General features: G+C 40.6%; 1 protein-coding gene across 2 annotated transcripts in view; it reads left to right on the top strand.

Moving 5' to 3' along the window:
* Positions 1-13,642, top strand: part of HSDL2 (hydroxysteroid dehydrogenase like 2) — a 74,673-nt gene that overhangs the window by 45,039 nt on the left and 15,992 nt on the right. For both annotated transcript variants that reach the window (XM_068552018.1, XM_068552016.1), the window contains exons 7-8: positions 407-601; positions 2,302-2,373. In XM_068552018.1, coding sequence (XP_068408119.1) covers positions 407-601; positions 2,302-2,373 — 267 coding nt within the window. The remainder of the gene's footprint in view (positions 1-406; positions 602-2,301; positions 2,374-13,642) is intronic.

Below are 13,642 nucleotides of genomic sequence, written 5' to 3'. Positions count from 1 at the left end.
TATTTTAGAGACAGGAAACTGAGGCCGAAAGATGTTAAAGTAGCTTGCCGAAAGTCACGGCATAGTTGGCATAAAAATGTCAGTCATCTGATTTACAGCTCAGTGCTCTTGCTGTTATTCCTCACTGGCTTTCTTGTCTCTCAAGAATGGTATGCAAATTCTTTGAGCATTCTTAATCAGAAATCTAATTGAATTTTGCCATGAGTCTCATGAAGGAGTACTGTATAAGGCAGTGTTGTGTAGAGCAAGGAACATGTGTTGTCTACCCAGTTATGTCAGTAAAACATTTGGCAAATCCTTTAAGCTCTCTGGACCTTTTTGTTATCACCTGAGTTATAAAGAGATTAGTTGTCTTGCTTGTTACTCGATTTAGAGTTACGTATGTGTATGTTTGTTTTCTCTACAGCCATACACACTGCTGCTATGGATATGCTGGGAGGATCTGGTATCGAAAGCCAATGTAGAAAAGTTGATATCATTGCAGATGCTGCATATTGCATTTTCAAAAAGCCAAAAAGTTTTACTGGCAACTTTATTATTGATGAAAATATCTTAAAAGAAGAAGGAATAAAAAATTTTGATGTCTATGCCATTACACCAGGTAATGCATATAGTTTTCAAAAGTGGTGATGTGTTTTTCCACATTTTCTGCAATGGACATACGTCTGTTTTGCGTGCATGTTTATGTGATTATAAAATTAATATGCTCTTTTAAAAGCTGCCCTCCTAGTGAAAGGAAAAACCCAGACCAACACAACTGGAAAAAAAGAGAAAGGGAAAATAGAAGTGAGTTGAAGGCTTTTTAAGTGATGCACAGATAGAGAAGGTCACATCAGCTTCTAACCATTTCCAAATCTTGAAACCAAAAATGAAAATTAGTTTTTAAAGTTGGCCTTAAAATCACACAGTAAAGATTTCCTTCAAGGATATGGTAACATGATACAGTGGTGAGTTTTTTACAAAAACTTTTTAAGATTATGGGCTTTCCAAATGTTGTCTCTTAAGTGCAGTCTGAGAGTAACTTCATGATGAATGGTGAAGGTGAATGAACAGGGTCTACCCCATATACAGGGGGTATTTGAGAAGTTCTCAGAAGGCCCCTTGTTCAAAAATAATTCTTACTGTTGTAACTGTAGGTGATGATGGTGATGATAATGCATTTTTACTTTATGTATAAAGTATACTATATAGTAGACAATATAGCCCCAAATGGGAGTCGTATTTATTTGTGCAAAAGTGTATTTTAAGTATTATTCATTAGGTTGAGCTTCTAGGTGACAGAAACCACGTTTCTATTTGTATCATCCCTGTCTCTTCAGTTTGAACTGAATTGAATTAAATAGCTCTTTGCAGTTTTAAAAAACACTTTTATATACAGTATCTGTTTAGCCTTCATAGCAATCCTGTGAGGGAAGCAATATTGTATAGTGATTAGGAACAAGTGGAGTTTGGGAGGAGATAACCCAGTTCCCATTTCTGCTCAGCTGCTCACTAGCTGGGCGGCCTTAGGCATGTCACCTGTTTTCTCTGAGCCTCACTTTCCTTATTGGCTAAAATAAGGGAAAGATAATTTCTACACAGGATTTTTGTGAGAACTAAATGCAATAATGTATATAATGTGCTGGGCACGGTACCTGGCTTATGGTACAATCATAGTACTCAGTAGTTAATATTTATATAACTACTGAAGTAATTATCACTTTAGGTTTTAAAGACACAATGTCACTGTGCACAAAATTTTAAATTTGATTTAAATTAAAAATCCTATCAAGTGTTGAGAACTTAATATGATTATGGAATTATGATTAAGTGTTAGGATATAACAAAGACTGGTGCATTCCTGCCCTCCAGTTTTTTTAATCTTCTGAGAGGGAAAGACAGACACACATTGACAGAGATGGGAAACAAGTTCTTCTTAATGAGGAACCCCCTTCTTTCTGGGGCGCCAGGTAGGAAATGAGTCCAGAGCATTTTGGAGGGATGTAGCACAGAAGGGTTGCATGGATAGGTGAGAAGGCGCAAAAGCTCTTGGGAGAGCAGTTAAGGGCTTAACATAACAGGCAACTCTTTGGTTGGATCTTAAAGATGAAATTTGTTGAAGGCGAGGAGGATAACTGGATTACAGGAAAAGTGTTTTAGCTTAATGAAGGCCAGATAGTTTGACACTTCTCATGGGAGTCTTTTCCACAGCACCAGAATGATCAATAAAATAAAAACGTAACGTTTATTAAACAGGTGTTAAAATCTTAATATACTGAAATTGTTACATTAACCTGATTATTTTTGGGGTCAACTTTTCAGGCCATCCTTTGTTACCAGATTTCTTCCTGGATGAACAGCCAGTTATAGTTACCAAGAAACCGGAAACACATGGTAAGACGTAGACCATATTTTCTGTAGGAAAATAAAGTTACTAACTTATGTATTTCTTCCAGAATTGAACATTTCTGCCTTCTGCTTTTAAGCTTTTTCTTCTTTTCTTTTTTTTTTTTGGACGTGCCATGAGGCTTGTGGGATCTTAGTTTCCTGACCAGGGATAGAACCTGGGCCCCTGGCAGTGGAAGTGCCAAGTCCTAACCACTGGACCGCCAGGGAATTCCCTATTTTGTAATTTAAACTAGACAAGTAATGTCTTAGTTAATTCTAGCAAAGAATTTTTTTTTAAATAAATTTATTTATTTTTATTTATCTTTGGCTGCATTGGGTCTTTGTTGCTGTGCTCAGGCTTTCTCCAGTTGCGGCGAGTGGGGGCCACTCCTCGTTGCGGTGCGTGGGCTTCTCCCGTTGCGGAGCACGGGCTCCAGGCGTGCAGGCTTCAGCAGTTGTGGTATGTGGGCTCAGTAGTTGTGGTTCGCGGGCTCTAGAGCACAGGCTCAACAGTCGTGGCACACGGGCTCAGTTGCTCCGCGGCATGTGGGATCCTCCCGGACCAGGGCTCAAACCCGTGTCCCCTGAGTTGGCAGGCGGATTCTCAACCACTGCGCCACCAGGGAAGGTTGTCTTTTCCTTCTACCAGTAAGAAATTTTTGATATATTCTTTTCATTTGATTTAAAAAAAAAGTTGTCTTTAAAATACACCTTTTTAAAGGTTTTATTTTTTTCCTTCGCATTGTTTTTAGGTGTTTTGTGTTGATACTTTATTTTGAGGAAAAATGTGTCACATCAAAATACATCTGACACCATTCTCAGAGTTTGTGCTGTGTGACTACTTTATGAGAGAAATTACCTGCAAAGGAGGTTTGGGTTTTGCTTTGTTTTGTTTTTGTAGTTTAGAAACAATAGCTTTCTTGAATTGGTCCAGAGTTTACATTTTAATCTTTGTGTTCTGGCATGATGCCACTAACTTACTGAAAGATGTCAGAAGAAACACTCTACAGTGAAACCCCATGAGAAGAATTTCTCTCGTGGTTTATTTTTTTTGGCTGCACTGATCCTAGTTCCCCTGCCAGGGATCGAACCCACGCCCCCCACAGTGAGAGTGCAGTGTCTTAACTGCTGGACCGCCAGGGAAGACCTCTCTCATGGTTTATTAACAAGAATAGCAGTGCTTCTTCTGAGCCCTTACCTTATTTTTATATTACAGACTCTGTGAATCTCCTTAGTGACCATAGATTCTTTAGGTGGAGGCTAGAAACTTTAGGCAAACATTTCTTCTGTACCTTTAGGAAACCTATAGAACCTGACCACAATGCATTTCGGTGACAAACTTTATTTCTAGCTTAATCTTATCTTTTCTATCTTTATCTTTTCTTTGTCTGAATTTTTGGAGGCAATTTCAAAAAATTAAGTAACAAAAAAGGCAACTTTTCTTTTGTATTATAGAAAATTTGAAAAATATAGAAGGGAAAACGGTCACTCATAATCCCATCACCTAGAGATAACTCCTTTTAAAATTTAAGTTTTTAAAAATTTTAAAAATTAGATCTTTGATTTGGTTGCCACATGGATATATCAGAGTATCAAAACAAGGCTGTCAATCTTTTCCTCAAAAGGCCTCATACAGAATGGCAGAAGTTAGTTAGAGAGCTTATCAAAGTCTAGAAGAGTCTATCTTCAAGATAGGCAAGTCCGAAATCCAGATTTTTGCCCAGTACCCTAAGATTGGATCTATGTTTTAGAGGAAGATGCGTATAAACTAAGCTCATTTAAATACCAAATTTAAATAATAAGAACCACTTATCAGTCACATACATTCATGTTGTTTTTCAACAAATATTTATTGGGCACCTACTATATGGCAAACACTGTGCTAAGTACTTTGCATGCATTGTCTCATTTAATACTTACAATCCTACAAGGCAGGTATCATTGTCCTCATTTTACATTGGAGATCACAGAGCTGGCAGGTGGCAGAGCCAGAATTTAAATACGTATTTTTCTGATTCTAAAGGCCATATCCTTAACCAGTAAACTTAATTTCCTAACTCCTGAATACTTGAAGTATTAGCATATTTTCCCCCCAGTAATCCAATTTATTTTATAATGAGGAGTTGCCATCTCACGGACTAAACATGGAGTTGCTGTGAGCAGCTCGTTCTCTCCCTCTGGGCATAATGACATAGAGAACAGAATCATAGTCAGAAGATTGTTTCGTGACCATGGACTCAGAATAAGATGGGTTAGATAAGCAGAATGTAAGATAAATGTTTACTGACATCGGGCTTTGATAGGAGTGACTTTTGTCTTTGGGATCAGAATATGTCAGGTGCATTGACTGCAATCCCTATATCCATCTCTACAGGCGGGATGCCCTCATCTTTGAGGTCAGAATTCTCAAATTCCTTTGGCTAAAGCCTCTCTTCCCTATGCAAAAAATTAAGTGGAGAAGTGATGTTTCGGTCAAATGTAATTCTACTTGACATTTTCTGTAGATACATTAATATATTCATATAGGTAGTAGCTCAGTATTTCTGGCCTGAGATCTAACTTAACTCTTTCAGGTGATTTTTTACATCCATATCCAGATCTATTATATGTTGATTTCACAGTGTCTCTCCCAGAGGTCAATGTGTATCCCTCATTTCCAAAGGGGGAGGAAAATATTGACAGCCTTGTACTTTTTCTGGTATTTGTGCTTTGTGTATTTGTTTTGTATAACATATATGTAATTATTATTTTTTTCAATAAATATATTTATTTATTTATTTATGGCTGTGTTGGGTCTTCATTGCTGTGCACGGGCTTTCTCTAGTTGCGGTGAGCGGGGGCTACTCTTCGTTGCAGTGCACGGGCTTCTCATTGTGGTGGCTTCTCTTGTTGCAGAGTGCGGACTTTAGGCACGCGGGCTCAGTAGTTGTGGTTTGCAGGCTCTAGAGCGCAGGCTCAGTAGTTGTGGCGCATGGGCTTAGTTGCTCCTTGGCATGTGGGATCTTCCCGGACCAGGGCTCAAACCCGTGTCCCTTGCATTGGCAGGCGGATTCTTAACCACTTGGCCACCAGGGAAGCCCTCTTCATTGATTTTTCCTGCCCATTGCAACACAGGGAGTTCACTCAGTCTTTTTTTTTTTCAACCTCCAGTTTATTTTTTCTTTTTTTCTTTAGTTATAGTTTTAATTGCTTCTATTCCAGTTTTTCTGGATTCCCCTCAGAAACACTTAGTCTGGCTACCCTGTCCCTTTCCCCTGTAGTTTTCACTATCTTTTGTTACTATTTCCATATTTTTGTTCTCTTCTTCTGCATTCTGAGAGACCTTTTCAAGTTTGTACTCTATATTACTGATAAGATTTTAGACACATTCATCTCTCTTCCATATTGCCCCTAATGTTTAATTCTGCTATTATACTTTTTGTTTGTCATGTTTCCCATTTCCTTTTTCATTTTATTTTATTGTTTTTTCATCTCAGCCAGTTATATATGACTTTCTGCCCTTGTTTTATATTAGTTTTCATGTGAAGGAGTTCTTGTGACATTTCTGTGACATTTCTTTTTTTTTTTTTTTTTTAAACATCTTTATTGAAGTATAATTGCCTTACAATGGTGTGTTAGCTTCTGCTTTATAACAAAGTGAATCAGTTATACACATACAATATGTTCCCATATCTCTTCCCTCTTGCATCTCCCTCCCTCCCACCCTCCCCATCCCACCCCTCTAGGTGGTCACAAAGCACCGAGCTGATCTCCCTGTGCTATGTGGCTGCTTCCCACTAGCTATCTATTTTACATTTGGTAGTGTATATATGTCCATGACACTCTCTTACCCTGTCACATCTCACCCCACCCCCTCCCCATATCCTCAAGTCCATTCTCTAGTAGGTCTGTGTCTTTATTCCCGTCTTGCCACTAGGTTCTTCATGGCTTTTTTTTTTTTTTCCTTAGATTCCGTATATATGTGTTAGCATACTGTATTTGTTTTACTCTTTCTGACTTACTTCACTCTGTATGACAGACTCTAACTCCATCCACCTCATTACAAATACCTCCATTTCATTTCTTTTTATGGCTGAGTAATATTCCATTGTATATATGTGCCACATCTTCTTTATCCATTCATCTGTCGATGGACATTTAGGTTGCTTCCATGTCCTGGCTATTGTAAATAGAGCTGCAATGAACATTTTGGTACATGACTCTTTTTGAACTATGGTTTTCTCAGGGTATATGCCCAGTAGTGGGATTGCTGGGTCGTATGGTAGTTCTATTTGTAGTTTTTTCAGGAACCTCCATACTGTTCTCCATAGTGGCTGTATCAATTTACATTCCCACCAACAGTGCAAGAGTGTTCCCTTTCCTCCACACCCTCTCCAGCATTTATTGTTTCTAGATTTTTTGATGATGGCCATTCTGATCGGTGTGAGATGATATCTCATTGTAGTTTTGATTTGCATTTCTCTAATGATTAATGATGTTGAGCATTCTTTCATGTGTCTGTAGGCCATCTGTATATCTTCTTTGGAGAAATGTCTATTTAGGTCTTCTGCCCATTTTTGGATTGGGTTGTTCGTTTTTTTGTTATTGAGCTGCATGAGCTGCTTGTAAATCTTGGAGATTAATCCTTTGTCAGTTGCTTCATTTGCAAATATTTTCTCCCATTCTGAGGGTTGTCTTTTGGTCTTGTTTATGGTTTCCTTTGCTGTGCAAAAGCTTTTAAGTTTCATTAGGTCCCATTTGTTTATTTGTGTTCTTATTTCCATTTCTCTGGGAGCTGGGTCAAAAAGAATCTTGCTGTGATGTATGTCATAGAGTGTTCTGCCTATGTTTTCCTCTAAGAGTTTGATAGTGTCTGGCCTTACATTTAGGTCTTTAATCCATTTTGAGTTTATTTTTGTGCATGGTGTCAGGGAGTGTTCTAATTTCATACTTTTACATGTACCTGTCCAATTTTCCCAGCACCACTTATTGAAGAGGCTGTCTTTTCTCCACTGTATATTCTTGCCTCCTTTATCAAAGATAAGGTGACCATATGTGTGTGGGTTTATCTCTGGGCTTTCTATCCTGTTCCATTGATCTATATTTCTGTTTTTGTGCCAGTACCAAACTGTCTTGATTACTGAAGCTTTGTAATATAGTCTGAAGTCAGGAAGCCTGATTCCCCCAGCTCCATTTTTCGTTCTCAAGATTGCTTTGGCTATTCGGGGTCTTTTGTGTTTCCATACAAATTGTGAAATTTTTTGTTCTAGTTCTGTGAAAAATGCCAGTGGTAGTTTGATAGGGATTGCATTGAATCTGTAGATTCCTTTGGGTAGTAGAGTCATTTTCACAATGTTGATTCTTCCAATCCAGGAACATGGTATATCTCTCCATCTATTTGTATCATCTTTAATTTCTTTCATCAGTGTCTTATAATTTTCTGCATACAGGTCTTTTGTCTCCTTAGGTAGGTTTATTCCTAGATATTTTATTCTTTTTGTTGCAATGGTAAATGGGAGTGTTTTCTTAATTTCACTTTCAGATTTTTCGTCATTAGTGTATAGAAATGCAAGAGATTTCTGTGCATTAATTTTGTATCCTGCTACTTTACCAAATTCATTGATTAGCTCTAGTAGTTTTCTGGTAGCATCTTTAGGATTCTCTATGTATAGTATCATGTCATCTGCAAATAGTGACAGCTTTACTTCTTCTTTTCCGATTTGGATTCCTTTTATTTCTTTGTCTTCTCTGATTGCTGTGGCTAACACTTCCAAAACTATGTTGAATAATAGTGGTGAGAGTGGGCAACCTTGTCTTGTTCCTGATCTTAGTGGAAATGGTTTCAGTTTTTCACCATTGAGGACAATGTTGGCTGTGGGTTTGTCATATATGGCCTTTATTATGTTGAGGAAAGTTCCCTCTATGCCTACTTTCTGCAGGGCTTTTATCATAAATGGGTGTTGAATTTTGTCGAAAGCTTTCTCTGCATCTATTGAGATGATCATATGGTTTTTCTCCTTCAATTTGTTAATATGGTGTATCACATTGATTGATTTGCATATATTGAAGAATCATTGCATTCCTGGGATAAACCCCACTTGATCATGGTGTATGATCCTTTTAATGTGCTGTTGGATTCTGTTTGCTAGTATTTTGTTGAGGATTTTTGCATCTATGTTCATCAGTGATATTGGCCTGTAGTTTTCTTTCTTTGTGACATCTTTGTCTGGTTTTGGTATCAGGGTGATGGTGGCCTCGTAGAATGAGTTTGGGAGTGTTCCTCCCTCTGCAATATTTTGGAAGAGTTTGAGAAGGATAGGTGTTAGCTCTTCTCTAAATGTTTGATAGAATTCACCTGTGAAGCCATCTGGTCCTGGGCTTTTGTTTGTTGGACGATTTTTAATCACAGTTTCAATTTCAGTGCTTGTGATTGGTCTGTTCATATTTTCTATTTCTTCCTGGTTCAGTCTTGGCAGTTTGTGCATTTCTAAGAATCTGTCCATTTCTTCCAGGTTGTCCATTTTATTGGCATAGAGTTGCTTGTAGTAATCTCTCATGATCTTTTGTATTTTTGCAGTGTCAGTGGTTACTTCTCCTTTTTCATTTCTAATTCTATTGATTTGAGTCTTCTCCCTTTTTCTCTTGATGAGTCTGGCTAATGGTTTATCAATTTTGTTTATCTTCTCAAAGAACCAGCTTTTAGTTTCATTGATTTTTGCTATTGTTTCCTTCATTTCTTTTTCATTTATTTCTGACCTGATCTTTATAATTTCTTTCCTTCTGCTGGCTTTGGGATTTTTTTGTTCTTCTTTCTCTAATTGCTTTAGGTGCAAGGTTAGGTTGTTTATTCGAGATGTTTCCTGTTTCTTGAGGTAGGCTTGTATTGCTATAAACTTCCCTCTTAGCACTGCTTTTGCTGCGTCCCATAGGTTTTGGGTCATCGTATCTCCATTGTCATTTGTTTCAAGGTATTTTTTGATTTCCCCTTTGATTTCTTCAGTGATCACTTCGCTATTAAGCAGTGTATTGTGTAGCCTCCATGTGTTTGTATTTTTTACAGATCTTTTCCTGTAATTGATATCTAGTCTCATAGCGTTGTGGTCGGAAAAGATACTTGATACGATTTCAATTTTCTTAAATTTACCAAGGCTTGATTTGTGACCCAAGATATGATCTATCCTGGAGAATGTTCCATGAGCACTTGAGAAAAATGTGTATTCTGTTGTTTTTGGGTGGAATGTCCTATAAATATCAATTAAGTCCATCTTGTTTAATGTATCATTTAAAGCTTGTGTTTCCTTATTTATTTTCATTTTGGATGATCTGTCCATTGGTGAAAGTGGGGTGTTAAAGTCCCCTACTATGATTGTGTTGCTGTCGATTTCCCCTTTTATGGCTGTTAGTATTTGCCTTATGTATTGAGGTGCTCCTATGTTGGGCGCATAAATATTTACAATTGTTATACCTTCCTCTTGGATCGATCCCTTGATCATTATATAGTGTCCTTTTTTGTCTCTTGTAATAGTCTTTATTTTAAAGTCTATTTTGTCTGATATGAGAATTGCTACTCCAGCTTTCTTTTGATTTCCATTTGCATGGAATATCTTTTTCCATCCCCTCACTTTCAGTCTATATGTGTCTCTAGGTCTGAAGTGGGTCTCTTGTAGACAGCATATATATGGGTCTTGTTTTTGTATCCATTCAGCCAGCCTGTGTCTTTTGGTGGGAGCATTTAATCCATTTACATTCAAGGTAATTATCGATATGTATGTTCCTATTCCCATTTTCTTAAATGTTTTGGGTTTGTTATTGTAGGTGTTTTCCTTCTCTTGTGTTTCTTGCCTAGAGAAGTTCCCTTAGCATTTGTTGTAAAGCTGGTTTGGTGGTGCTGAACTCTCTCAGCTTTTGCTTGTCTGTAAAGGTTTTAATTTCTCCATCACATCTGAATGAGATCCTTGCTGGGTAGAGTAATCTTGGTTGTAGGTTTTTCTCCTTCATCACTTTAAGTATATCCTGCCACTCCCTTCTGGCTTGCAGAGTTTCTGCTGAAAGATCAGATGTTAACCTTATGGGGATTCCCTTGTGTGTTATTTGCTGTTTTTCCCTTGCTGCCTTTAATATGTTTTCCTTATATTTAATTTTTGACAGTTTGATTAATATGTGTCTTGGCGTGTTTCTCCTTGGGTTTATCCTGTATGGGACTCTCTGTGCTTTCAGGACTTGATTAACTAGTTCCTTTCCCATATTAGGGAAGTTTTCAACTATAATCTCTTCAAATATTTTCTCAGTCCCTTTCTTTTTCTCTTCTTCTTCTGGGACCCCTATAATTCGAATGTTGGTGCGTTTAATGTTGTCCCAGAGGTCTCTGAGACTGTCCTCAGTTCTTTTCATTCTTTTTTCTTTATCCTGCTCTGCAGTAGTTATTTCCACCATTTTATCTTCCAGGTCACTTATCCTTTCTTCTGCCTCAGTTATTCTGCTATTGATCCCACCTAGAGTATTTTTAATTTCATTTATTGTGTTTTTCATCATTGCTTGGTTCCTCTTTAGTTCTTCTACGTCCTTGTTAAATGTTTCTTGCATTTTGTCTATTCTATTTCCAAGATTTTGGATCATCCTTACTATCATTATTCTGAATTCTTTTTCAGGTAGACTACCTATTTCCTCTTCATTTGTTAAATCTGGCGTGTTTTGACCCTGCTCCTTCATCTGCTGTGTGTTTTTCTGTCGTCTCATTTTGCTTATCTTACTGTGTTTGGGGTCTCCTTTTCACAGACTGCAGGTTCGTAGTTCCCGTTGTTTTTGGTATCTGTCCCCAGTGGCTAAGGTTGGTTCAGTGGGTTGTGTAGGCTTCCTGGTGGAGGGAACTAGTGCCTGAGTTCTGGTGGATGAGTCTGGATCTTGTCTTTCTGGTGGGCACATCCATGCCTGGTGGTGTATTTTGGGGTGTCTGTGGCCTTATTATGATTTTAGGCAGCCTCTCTGCTAATGGATGGGGCTGTGTTCCTGTCTTGCTAGTTGTTTGGCATAGGGTGTCCAGCACTGTAGCTTGCTGGTCATTGAGTGAAGCTGGGTCTTGATGTTGAGATGGAGATCTCTGAGAGATTTTCGCCGTTTGGTATTACGTGGAGCTGGGAGGTCTCTTGTGGACCAGTGTCCTGAAGTTGGCTCTCCCACCTCAGAGGCACGGCCCTGATGCCTGGCTGGAGCACCAAGAGCCTTTCGTCCACACGGCTCAGAGTAAAAGGGAGAAAAAATAGAAAGAAAGAAAGAAAGAGGCTATAATATAGTGAAGTAAAATAAAGCTATTATAAAGCAGAGCTATACAGACAAAATCTCACCCAGAAGCATATACATATACACTCACAAAAAAAAGGAAAAGGGGAAAAATTAATATATCCTGCTCCGAAAGTCCACCTCCTGAATTTGGGATGATTCGTTGTCTATTCAGGTATTCAACAGATGCAGGCACATCAAGTTGTTTGTGGAGTTTTAATCCGCTGCTTCTGAGGCTGCTGGGAGAGATTTCCCCTTCTCTTCTCTGTTCGCACAGCTCCTGGGGATCAGCTTTGGATTTGGACCCGCCTCTGCGTGTAGGTCACCTGAGGGCGTCTGTTCCCCGCCCAGACAGGACGGGGTTAAAGGAGCAGCTGCTTCGGGGGCTCTGGCTCACCCAGGCCGCGGGGAGGGAGGGGTACAGAGGAGGCGGGGCGAGCCTGCGGCGTCAGAGGCCGGCGTGACGTTGCAGCAGCCTGAGGTGCGCCTTGTGTTCTCCAGGGGAACTTGTCCCCGGATCACGGGAGCCTGGCGGTGGCGGGCTGCACAGGCTCCTGGGAGGGGCGGTGTGGAGAGTGACCTGTGCTCACACACAGGCTTTTTGGAGGCGGCAGCAGCAGCCCCAGCGTCTCACACCCGTCTCTGGGGCCCGCGCTGATTGCTGCGGCTCGCGCCCGTCTGTGGAGCTTGTTTAGGCGGCGCTCTGAATCTCCTCTCCCCGCGCGCCGTGAAACAAAGAGGCAAGAAAAAGTCTCTTGCCTCTTCGGCAGCTGCAGACTTTTTCCCGGACTCCCTACCAGCCAGCTGTGGTGCACTAACCCCTTCAGGCTGTGTTCACGCCGCCAGCCCCAGTCCTCTCCCTGCGATCGCCAGAAACCCGAGCCTCAGCTCCCAGCCCCGCCCGCCCCGGCGGCTGAGCAGACAAGCCTCTCGGGCTGGTGAGTGCTGGTCGGCGCCCAGCCTCTGTGCGGGAATCTCTCCGCTTTGCCGCTTTGCCCTCCGCATCCCTGTGGCTGCGCTCTCCTCCGTGGCTCCGAAGCTTCCCCCCTCTGCCACCCGCAGTCTGCCCGCGAAGGGGCTTCCTAGTGCGTGGAAATCTTTCCTCCTTCACAGCTCCCTCCCACTGGTGCAGGTGCCGTCCCTATTCTTTTGTCTCTGTTATTTCTTTTTTCTTTTGCCCTACCCAAGTACGGGGGGAGTTTCTTGCCTGTTTAGAGGTCGGACGTTTTCTGTCAGCGCTCTGGGTGTTCTGTAGGAGCAGTTCCACGTGTAGATGTATTTCTACTGTATCTGTGGGAAGGAAGGTGATCTCCGCGTCTTACTCTTCCGCCATCTTCTCTCCTCCTGTGACATTTCTTAATCATAGTTTTGGGAGTCACGATGTCTCTGGTTTATGATTCTCTGGCCAGGTGGTCCATGGCTCAGGGGCCTGTTAATTCATCTTGCTCTGAGTTTGTACAGTAATGATGCAATCTATAGCAGCAGTTTTAGTACATCAATGATGTTACCGACAACAGCAGTTTTAGTCACCTGACTCTGGTTGATTAGTGTTCAATTAGCATAGGATTGAGGTCAGACTGGACAAGAAAGGCACTAAGGTCAGAGGAGACAAGCAAGGGAATAAAGTTTTGGGGCTTCCCTGGTGGCACAGTGGTTAAGAATCCGCCTGCCAGTGCAGGGGACACAGGTTCGTGCCTTGGTCCGGAAACATCCCACATGCCGAGGAGCAGCTAAGCCCATGAGCCACAACTACTGAGCCTGCGCTCTAGAGCCCACGAGCCACAACTGCTGAGCCCGTGTGCTGCAACTACTGAAGCCCGCGTGCCTAGAGCCCGTGCTCTGCAACAAGGGAAGCCACTGCAATGAGAAGCCCCTGCACCGCAACAAAGAGTAGCCCCTGCTCACTGCAACTAGAGAAAAGACCGCGCACAGCAACAATGACCCAACGACGCAGCCAAAAATAAAATAAATTAAATTAATTAATTAAAAAAAGAAAAAAGAAAGTACTGCTTGACTGAGA

Source organism: Eschrichtius robustus, chromosome 10 (genome assembly GCF_028021215.1).
Source record: "Eschrichtius robustus isolate mEscRob2 chromosome 10, mEscRob2.pri, whole genome shotgun sequence".
Taxonomy (NCBI): domain Eukaryota; kingdom Metazoa; phylum Chordata; class Mammalia; order Artiodactyla; family Eschrichtiidae; genus Eschrichtius; species Eschrichtius robustus.
Note: the sequence above shows the minus strand (reverse complement) of the source record. Positions and strands in the feature narration are given on the sequence as shown.